Raw genomic sequence first — 10,910 nt, forward strand, 5'->3', positions numbered from 1 at the left:
GTCAGGCTTCTTGGTTGTGAACACATGAAGTCTGGTCAATGGAAGCAGAAGAATTTTTCGTAAGGATTACAGGTACCACACAACAAAAAGGACACCATCACCAATTCTACCACCACTACTCCTAGGTACTGCCAGCTTCTGGGGACCTGGCCACCAAAATGAAGATGAATTTGTCCCTTTATCCTTATATCACTGGATCAAGAGTCAAAGTTCCAAAGCAGAGAATCTGACTGGCCAAGTTGGGTCATAGGCTGAAGTCTTAGTTGTCAGGGCTTGGGAATCCAAGTATCTGGCTCCTTATGCTCCAGAGTGGGAGAGAAGGTCTTAAGACTCACACAGTGGGGGAGTCCCCCAAACAGAAGGGAGTTTGCATGCTGGTCAACCACAGAAAAATGCCAGGTGTCCACTACATCACACTTCAATAATGTAGCATCGATATGCTTGGATGATATATTATTTATATTTATAAAGATGGGTAAAACCCAGTCTCTGCAGTCATAAATCCAGTGCTCTCAGGGGTGAAGACTTACAATTACCGTACATAGGCATTTTAGGAATTCTTGCTCTAAAGGCTGACAAAATCACCAGCCAAAGTTGAATTTTAATCACTTAGCAGTTTCCTGGTACTCTAACTCATTGCTATTTTAGAAGTTGAGCACTAAATGCTACTAGCATGTCACAAAATTCCTGTGCTGGCACAGATGAACCCAGGGGACCTTTCAACTCTTGATCAAGTTCCCATTCCCCTCCAAGTCCTCAAAACAGCAAGACAACTTCAGGCTTTGCTTTTCCTAGTTCAGCAGTGACTCTGGAACTCCAGGGACTCTTTGGCCTTTGCCCTAGCTCCCTGCAGAAGCGTCAGAAGGAAGGGACGATCCATGCTGGAAAGCTCTTTTAGTCAGCAAAGCCCTCCAGGCAATCAACAGAACCATACCATAGAGGAGGTGGCCTGACTACAGAGGACAACTGGCAAAGTCAAGGGCTCAGCTCGCAGTTTCCTCATTCCAAAACAGCCAGCACAGGCAGCCCTGGGTTAGGAATGAGATAGGTTCTATAGCTTTACTCTTAAGTTGAATTGGTATGGGAGTTGGAAAAGTTTATTTACCTATTAAGCGTAATAGCCTCCATTTGTAAGTGCAAGTCATATAGAAATTGGATGTTTATAACTCGGGGACTGCCTGTGAACCTCCAACCAAGGACATAAAAAGTTGCAGTGACTTCATTTCCAGGAATCTGACTCCACAGTATTGTGTTGTAGGGGAAAGCCAAGTGTTCTCCCCACTCTCACCCTGCAGGCACAGCACTCTGAACACCTGATATATGGGGCTTGTTTTCCCACATACCATGGAATTCTGCAGAAGGTACCAGCTGGGTGTCCTGATTCAGTTCAGTTCTGACTCTGTCTACCTGGAGATGGCACAGGTTCAGGGTTCACTTCCATAAGACTGCCTCCCACTTCAGAAGTCAATGGCAAGTAGTAGGCTGTGACCTATACCTGTGATTTATAGCCTATACCTGGCTATAAATCGTGATTCCTACAACCTCCATCTTGGTTGGGCTGATTTGCTAGAGTGGCTCACAGAACTCAAGGAAAAAAACACTTTACTTCTAAAAAACAACAACACTTTATTTCTGTTTACCCCTTTATGATAAAGGGTGTTCTTTAACACAGACGAACACACACAGAGAGGAGATGCACAGGGCACGGTGTATGGGAAGGGGTGTGGAGTTTCCATGCCCTCTCTGACACCACCCTTCAGGAGCCTCGTGTTCAGCTATCCAGAAGCTTGAGCACAGGCCCCGTGCACCAGGGTGGCAGGTTCAAAACCAGACAGAGCCTGCTAAACAAACAGAAGCTCATGTAAGCCAGACCTTTCAGGCTTTTATAGAGGCTTCAGATGTAAGCATGTTTGACAGAACCATTGGTCATTGGTGTCAGTTCAACTTTCAGCCCCTCTCCCTTCCCTACGGATGGGGAGAAGGAGCTGAAAATCCCAACTCTCTAATGGTGCATTGGTCATTCTGGTGACCAGCCCCCAAAGAAAGCTATCTAGGGTCCCCCAGTCATCAATCATCTCATTAGCATATAAAAGACACTTTCATCACCCTGAAGTTTCCGAGGATTTGAAGAGCTTTGTATCAGGAAGCAGGGGCTACAACCAAATATGCATTTCACAATACCAGAGGCAGATGTACTTGCACAAGTACATAAAGATAATGTACCGGGATATTCACTAAAGCAGGCGTCCTCAAACTACGGCCCACCTAGGACATTTATCCGGCCCACCGGGTATTTTTGCCGCTGCTGCCTGTCCTGCTTAGCAGCCGACTCATCCTGGGGCCCGGAGTCCAGCCCTCCAACGGTCTGAGGGACAGTGAACTGGCCCCCTGTTTAAAAACTTTGAGGGCCCCTGCACTAAAGGACAGTTGGCAATTGAAAAAAAAAAAAACCTGGAAATAACCATCTACCAATAGTTTAAGATATTACTGTGCAATCATACCATTGACATAAATGCAATTATGACAAAGAAAGAAGTAGGGCACAAGAGATATGATAATACTGTTGATAAACGGAGAAGAGCTAGTGGTGGAACAGATTGCATAGCATGATTCCATTTGCTTTTTAGAAAGGCATATACAAATCGTCTCATGTATGTATGAAAATGCTGCAAGGGCAACTGAGGAATCATGGGAATTTTGAAGAGAGGGAGGGGCCAAGGAAAGAAAATCCTTTACTTTTCACTTTACGTCCTGTTCCTGTTTGACTATTTACTGTGAGTACATAGCCTATTTATAATTGAAACAAATTTAAAATGCTGTAAAAGTATAGCAGGAAAAAGGAGTAAAATTGGCCTTGTAGCAAGTAGGACTCAAGGATCAAGCAATAATTTTTCCCCAAACAAGGTGCCATGCTGAAGGCTGTGGGAAGGCAGGCTCCTCTCAGTTAAGAATGCTGGAGCACAGAGGGGAAACCTGCCTATATCTTTTCCTTGATGTCCCTGGGGCCAAGCCTGCAGTCAGCTCTGGGGAGACTCTGCATTAGATGTGATCTGAGACAAGTGAGTCAGGTAGAGCGACCTTCTGGCCTCCTGCCACTGCCAGGCGCAGCAGTTGTCACTGAGATAGAAATCCCCTAGAGCTGAAAAGCCAACAGTTATAAAAGCATGGAACAGGAGTTGGCCAGACCTGGTTTGTAGTCCTGAGATCATGGTGGTGATGTTAGTTGGTGATAATGGCTAAGAGGCCAGCGGAGGCTTATTTCAAACTGAACTGACCTGTAGAGTAGAAAAAAGAATGCCCTGAGGATAATGACTCCAGGGAATTCTGTCTTCTGGATTACACCAAGCATCCCTCACAACAGCTTGTATTGAAGCTTGAATGAAAAGAGCATGTGTGGGAGTTGGGAGGGGCAAGCTTCTAGAAGAGGCCCTAACCAGCCCTGGCCATGGGGGTTTTATCCAGTTGAAACACAGCCACCCACAGCTGCAAGAGAAGGGCTGGAGATTCATCAGCCAGAGTGGGACAAAAGCCACAGTGCTTCTTCCCCACCCCAGGGGTGCTGGCACTTGCCTCTACTACCTGCGTTGCCACTTCCCACTGCCCCAAATCCTCCAGGTGGTGTTTCCCCTTTCCTTCTGCTCCAACTCTTCTGCGCTTCTAAGAGCTAACACCAATGTGTTCAGCATGTGGAACAGTTAAAAACCAAACCCTCTTCTCCCGCCCCCAACCCCGACTAGACAGTCAGAAGGGCCCCGATACCAGCATCAGGAAGGAACCTAAATGCTACCGTTTTCAGCCTTCCACTGCAGGAAAATGCCCACATCAGCTTCGGCGGGCACACTCAGATCCCTCGGGACAAGGGTGGCTGGAGGGGGGTCCAAACCGCCCTGGGTGGGTGGACAGTCAAGGCTGGACAAAGATTCAGGTTTGGGCAGGGGCCACCTAATCCGACCTGGGCTGCAGGCCCAAGACCTCTCCATCCTTCCTACATGTTCTGCTCAGCCGTGTCGTTGGTCCATCTTCCAGGGTAACCCCTGCAACTACTAAGGCAAGAAGGCCTGTTCCAGCCGCATCCTCACACCCCATGCCCATCCCGCAGGCGATCCGGCTTTCGGCCTCCTCTGCACATCTTACAAAGCAGCCCTCAAGAAAGGTCCACAATGGGGTTCCCTAGCATGGTGACCTTCCCCCGCCCTCCGCCCCCAGTCCTACAGGGGAATGTTCCCCAACAGTACCGGCCCAGCCCTGGTCTGGTTATACTTGTCTCCTGAGGACCAGCCTTGTCCGAGGACAGCAGTGTATGGGAGACCGCGCGGCCTGACTTGAAATCTCCCCCCGGCCTGTCTGGGTCCCTGGGACAGGGCGGCCGCGCCCCCGCCCCCATGCGTTCACAAACGCTGAGGCCACCGAACCCTTGGCCCCATCACAATCTGCCGGCGCACCGCGACGCGGCGGGGCCCAGCCCAGCGGCTCGGCGCGCTGCGCTCCAGGCGATCGGTGCGGGAGGACTCGCAGCCGCGCCTGCCTCGGTGGCCGCGCTGGGTAGGTAGCTGGGGGGACCGGAAGGATGGCGAGGAAGTCGGAGAGGGTTTCCTGAGATGAGAGATTACTTCCGTCTGGGCTCTGGCCTCTCTCAGGAGCCGGTTCGCTGTGGCTCGGGCAGTGGGGTGCGCGGGAGTCGCGGCCGCGCCTTGCCACCTGCAGCGCCCGGGGCGGGCCGCGGGGCCCTCGGCGGGACGCGCGCGGCCCTGTCTCAGGGGCTAACACGGAGTGATCCTTGCAGGTGGGAGCATTTCGGAGCGCCCAAGCCATGGTGGCCAAACAGCGGATCCGGATGGCTAACGAGAAACACAGCAAAAACATCACCCAGAGGGGGAACGTAGCCAAAACCCTGGTAAGGCGGGGGCGGCGCCGGCCGGGCCAGCCGGGCAGCACGGGGCGGGGGCGGGGCCGGCGAGCGGGCAGCGGCGCAGGGACAACCGACCGTCCCGCCCTCCCCGCCCCGCTCCGGCCCGCCCCCCGGGGCTTGCGGAGAGGGGGCTGGGAGCCGGCTCTGGGCGGCAAGGGCTTCTGAGCACCCTCGTGGGCAGAGAGGGCGCTGGTTGGTCGTGGCCCCTCTGGGAGTGGCTGCTGGGCTGCTCCGGAGGTGCACAGAAGCCCCCACCCCCACCGACCACAGGAGAGAATCAGGCCTTCTTCGTCCCTGGGAAAGACAGAAAACCACATTCTTAGGGGCCAATTAAGGCAACTGCGTGGCACAAGGCTTGGAACCTAATAGGTACCAGGACGTTTGTTGAAAGAATGAATAAATGAGCGAATGAACGAATGCATGAACGGTTAAATGGAGTCCACTTGTCATCTCCCCCTCCCGGACTCCACTCCTGTCCTCCCTCCACAACAGACACACACCAAATAAGGTTTCCTTTCCAGGCCCTGTGATGCTCTCCCTGGAGATGTTGAAAGGGCTCAAAGCGGGGAGTTGGAATGGAAGCCCCACTCCCCTCCAGACTCCTTTTTCTCTTTTACTTCTTTTCCAGAGAGGCCGCCCCTGGGCTAAAGTCTAAGTGCAACATTACTCTTCTTCCCACCCTGTGAATTCAGACTCATTATGATGCTGTAACTTTAGAGACCAGTTTATGGCCAGGCGCTCTGTGCCCCCAGAACTATAGATTAAAGATTTACAACTGGACTTTTAACTAAAACCTGTGCTATGCTCAGGGGTTTCTTCTAGCAAATCAGACAACCTTCGTCAGAAAATGCCAGGCCTTGGGACTTTGGACCTGCAAAAAGGCATGAGCTGGACGGTGGTTGGACAGAGTTAGCCTCCATGTCTCTGAGCAAAGGCTCCTGAGATCTGTTATGTTATCCCATACCGTTAAGTAGAAATCCATCTAAAGCCTGGGATTTGGCTGGGAAAGCTTGCAGATTTGATGAAGCAATTCCTTTTAGCCAAAGCAATTATGCTGGTTTGATTAACTGACCAAAAAGCTAGATCTGTAACCATTACACTGGAATTCTTGCAAAACCAAGCAAAATTATGGCAGAGAAACCTTAAGATCAAACTCAACTCTACTCAGAAATTTATATACAGCTTCAGGCTTAAGTAATCCTTAAAATGTCTCTGATTTAGCAATTAGATCATTTACTTGTGGGATGGCAGCAAAATGCCAATGTGCTATCAAATTGGAACCATTTTTGCATGTAGAACTGTGTTTTCCCTATGTACTGTTACCCAGGGGGGAAAAATTGCTTCTCTAATTAACACTGAAAAACAATTTATAATGGATGTTAGGGCACACAGGATTTTATGTCCCTAGGAGATCAATTCTTCTTTCTCAAAGTATCAGACCTGCTAGCTGACATAGTGAAAATATCCAGTCATGTGGCTCCTATTAATGAAATAAAGAACTAGAGTTTCATTGTTGGATCTCCGTTGACAACTTATCTGACTACAAAAGTAACATGAAAATAAGAACTAATTTTCAGGGCTGTTTTATGTGTCAGGCTCTGTAGACACGGTGTCTGCCACCTCTAGCATTGCAAGACCACTAGAAAATGTTTGAGACCCAAAACAAAACTGATTGGCACCAAAATAAGAAAGGAAAATGAGAAAAAAATGGAAAACACTGTTTAAATATTCAGAAAATGTAACTAGTCACCTGCCATTCAACTCAACTTTCAGAGCTACATTTAAATTGTATTTAATGTGCACTATGAGTGCATTCATTTTAATAGGTTTTGATGCACTGTGGGGTGGGCCCTTCGAAGTGCCTGGCGCCTATGAGGGTTTTTAAATGGCCCAAGTAAATTTGTAATGAAAGGCTTCCAAATTGAGCCTCAATAAATGGTAGCTTTGAATTGGTTAGAGGGGTCTTAGTTATTGTAAATGGATCAACATCCAAAAAGAAAAATGAAATTCTCTTTCAAAAAGAAACTATAAATTCTAAATCTAATTTTCCCAGCACAAGTCAAACATGATTATACTTTGATAGAAGCAACTTGCAAATGATCACTTCATTCAGGATGAAATTCAGTAAATGGAAACATATGTATAGATTCCAACTAAAAATTCAGACTAATCGTCCTTTAATTGTATGCAGATGCTTCAGTATAGGAGTAAATCAGTATTATTTTCCCAGCTAGCATTTTAATCCAAGAAATAGAGAAATGGAATAATCATTTTGCGATTATACAGTAGTGACTTCTCCAGAAGTAAGAGGAAACTTAAAATTCAGAGTTTTGAGTTATCCTGTTGGTATATTATTGCAGGGAAAGTAATTCCCTGACATTTTGGAGCCAACCATTTTGGAGAATGGCAACCATTGTCTTTACCTTTCTCAGCAGTAGAGTCAGGTTTATGTGAATCGTCTCAACTAGACTATGCTGGGCACTTTATAAAAAAAAAAATAGTAACCCAAAGCTGTCAAAAAAGGACATTTGGCATTAGGATCAGCCAAAGTCCTCAAATAATGTTGAATTCATGGGTGAATATCATCCAAAGGGTTTTTGTTTTATATACTCCAAGCTTTGCATGCTGATAATCTGGGGGGGGTTGCAAATGAAAAATAAAGGACTCAGTTGGTATCTGTACTAGGGCAATTATTCATTTATAGGCTTCTGCATTCACTTGTTAGCTTTGCTGAAAATAGAGCTGAAATGAATTTTTTATACGGCATTAATGGGGCAACAGAAACAGAATTGGTTTATAGACAAATTGTTAGGAAGGTGGTAGAAGCGGGTAGGGAAGAATAAATGTCACACTTTACTCAGGTAACTTTATTGAATAGCTCTGTTATTTGCTTGATCTAAACTTGGCCAAGTCTTAAGTCCAAAAGAATAACATGGTTATCTTATGCAATTATTTGAGGCTGATTTTGTCCTCGTCTGGTCAAAAGCAGCTGATTCTCTTGCAGTGTGACTTGCTGGAGTTGAAGGGGTAGTAGATAAAAGTTTGTCAAGGACAAAGAAGTGAAGGTTTTAATCCTTAGTCAAAATCTACCTGCCATTGACACTTTAATCCATTCTTCTCTAGTAAGAGAAATGGTGGGATACCCCTATACCAGTTAGAAAGTAGTAACAAAATAGCAATATCCTTCTTAGCCGCTGTGTTTACTCCACTTGACCTTAAAAGTCATATTTAATGAAACTTGCATGCTTATTCATTGTTCAATGAACATTTATTATTTCCTATATCTAAGTTCTGTGCCAGGCATTTCTAGACATTGCCACATGAACGAGACATAGTTCCTGCCCCTGTGGGGTCTGAAGTCTCATGGAGAGACAGATATCTAACACGTTATCATAGGAATAAATACAGACCTACGATCTGTGACAAATGCTCTCAAGAAAAAGTATACGATGCTTGATGAAAGTGTCTCAAAATGTATGTGAAAACACTACACTGTACTCCCTGTTTGCATTAATGTATAGAGCTATCATTTAATAAAAAAATAAAAAAAAATTTTAAAAAAAGTATACGATTATACAAATGACAAGTGAACCCCAGTTAGGTCAGAAAGGGAAGTCTCCTAAGAATGTAACAGGTAAGCTGAGAACTAAAGGATTTTGTTGCCTTATCTGTAATTAAATACGTTTTTTTTTATGTGAAAAGTCAATTTATATGAGCCTAGAAGTTAACTTCATTTTATATATAAATGCAACATCAGAGGGTTTGCAGTTTTAGTATATGATAAATTTTATAGGAAAGCAACTACAATGAAAATCCAAGGAAGAAAATACTTTTTATTGTTAGAAACTTCAATGAAACATGTTCAACATTTCAGAAAAGTATATCCTTGATGACAACACCATTCGTTTTTCCAGGTTTTTCTTTATTTGTGTTATTTTTAGAGACAGAGTCTCACACTGTCACCTAGGCTGGAGTGCAGTGAGGTGGTCTTAGCTCACTGCAGCCTCAAACTCCTGGACAAAAGGGATCCTTCTGCTTCAGCCTCCTGAGTAGCTGAGACTACAGGTGCCCACCATGATGCTCGGCTATTTGCTATTTTTTTTCTTTTTTACTGTTTATAGAAACAGGGTCTCACTATGTGGCCCAACTTGGTCTCAAACTCCTGACCTCAAACAATCCTCTTGCCTTGGCCTCCCAAAGTGCTAGGATTATAGACATGCTTCACTGCACCCATCCACCGGTCATTTTTTGGAAACATTAAGATTATTTGCCTTAAGTCTGAATGTGTAGCTGTCCTATTTATATGGATATAAACATACATTTTAGCTCTTATTTTATAGTGTCAAAAATAATTTTAATATCAAGAACATTTAATTAAAATTTCAAATTAGGTTTGATTATTTCAGCCACAAATAAACATTTGTCAATATACCTATGCTACCAACATGTTTTTCATTTTGAGTGTATGAGAGAGCTCTTTAACTCCTATTGAATACAGACTCCCCACCCCCACCCCCGCCCCAGGCTAATGAGAAAATAATTACTGAATCCTTTACTTTTTTAACTCTTTTTTCTCCCTTTTTGTTTGAGAAATTCACTGCTTTTTTGATGCCTCTGTCAGAAGATATTTGTTGATCCCTTGATTGATTTAGTTTGAAAAGGTCCAAGCCCTACCCTGCAATCAGATGTAGAGATGTCATGGAGGGTCCTTCTTACTATGTCTGTGCTTTGGGTTTGAGAAGAGCAGGAGGTATGAAGGGCCACATTCGTGCAGCTTCGCCAGTCCCCTTCTGCTTCCCAGAGAACACAAGGACTTCTCCCAAGTGCAAGCTTCATCCAGGCTTTATTACCAATGCTGCTTTGCTCATATCCATTCACAGTTGCTGTGGCGCTTCTCTTGTTCTAAGGATTTCCATTTTACTCACTTCCTAACTTTTTTTTTTTTTTTTTTTGGTATATAAAAAGTTTTTAGAAAATGTCTATGCTTCTCTGGTCCTGCTTGGAATTCCCAGGTGCAGGAATTAAACATGAATCTAGGCATGGAAGACACCCAGGCTCTGTAAAAAGGCAGACCTAAATTTGAATCCTAGCTCTCGCTCAAGTTAACAAACATAAAGCCTCAGTTTCTCAACTCCAAAATGGAAATAATGATGCCTTGTATGGAACTGTGCATGCTGCAAAGACTGGTCGTAGGCTGCCTAGTCTAGTCCCTGCCATAAAGCATGCCTTCAACAGGTGGAAGCAATCGATTAATATCCTTTTGGCTTCAAAATCACTGCATTGGTTTATGTCTTTATGCCCTATCTATATTTACAACCACCAAGTTCATCCAGTTACAAGGACATTAATAAAGTAATAAGGTTATTGATGAATTTTTACAAACCTGTCTCAATCCTTTACAATGGACTTTATTCATTTCTGCCCATTGAGGGTTGAGAACAAGTCTGTCTTGTTCTCAGATCCCCAGTACCATGCACAATGCCTATAGAACTCAATAAATGTTTATTGAATCCATGAACCTAATCTTACTTTTCCCATTCCCTTTTAGAGGCCACAAGAAGAGAAATATCCTGTAGGACCATGGCTGTTGGCACTGTTTGTTTTTGTTGTCTGTGGCTCAGGTATGGGCATTTCACTGAACTTATACCCCATGTCCTCCACTGTATTTCCAAAAACATGTGTTGTTCATGAAGTAAATAGATGAAAAACACATTGGTCTGGAATTCAAGTTTATCGCTGCCTCAACCCTTAATCTTAATGGGTTTTGATTTAGTTTCTATTGCAAATATGAGTAGAGACGGAGTTGATACACTATCAAATCATAATCATAAAATGATTATGCAGAGCAATTAAACCCGTTGTCTACACTACAGAGTTCAGTTAAGTCTGTCTGTGAAGACAGAGCCTAAAAGGAGCCTTAGAAGAGAAAGTGGAGCACCTGTCTGCCTGAGATCAATCCACATTCCAGAGAAAGGAGAGGCCTTTTGGAGAACTTTTGAGG

The 10,910-nt window shown here is 44.8% G+C and overlaps 1 protein-coding gene across 1 annotated transcript; it reads left to right on the forward strand.

Annotated features, from left to right (window-relative positions):
• The first annotated feature begins 4,778 nt into the window (after window positions 1–4,778).
• SERP2 (stress associated endoplasmic reticulum protein family member 2) lies at window positions 4,779–10,613 on the forward strand. The gene is made up of 2 exons (XM_023513639.1): window positions 4,779–4,894; window positions 10,458–10,613. The coding sequence occupies exons 1-2, from the start codon at window positions 4,811–4,813 to the stop codon at window positions 10,611–10,613; spliced, it is 240 nt and encodes a 79-aa protein (XP_023369407.1). The 5' UTR covers window positions 4,779–4,810.
• Window positions 10,614–10,910: the final 297 nt, after the last annotated feature.

This window comes from Otolemur garnettii, unplaced genomic scaffold, assembly GCF_000181295.1.
Source record: "Otolemur garnettii isolate 467f Iridium unplaced genomic scaffold, OtoGar3 scaffold00043, whole genome shotgun sequence".
NCBI lineage: Eukaryota > Metazoa > Chordata > Mammalia > Primates > Galagidae > Otolemur > Otolemur garnettii.

Coding starts and splice junctions, on each gene's coding strand:
- SERP2 (XM_023513639.1), top strand. CDS start 4,811: ATGGTGGCCAAACAGCGGATCCGGATGGCTAACGAGAAACACAGCAAA. Junction 4,895..10,457: donor GGAACGTAGCCAAAACCCTG/GTAAGGCGGGGG, acceptor ATTCCCTTTTAG/AGGCCACAAGAAGAGAAATA.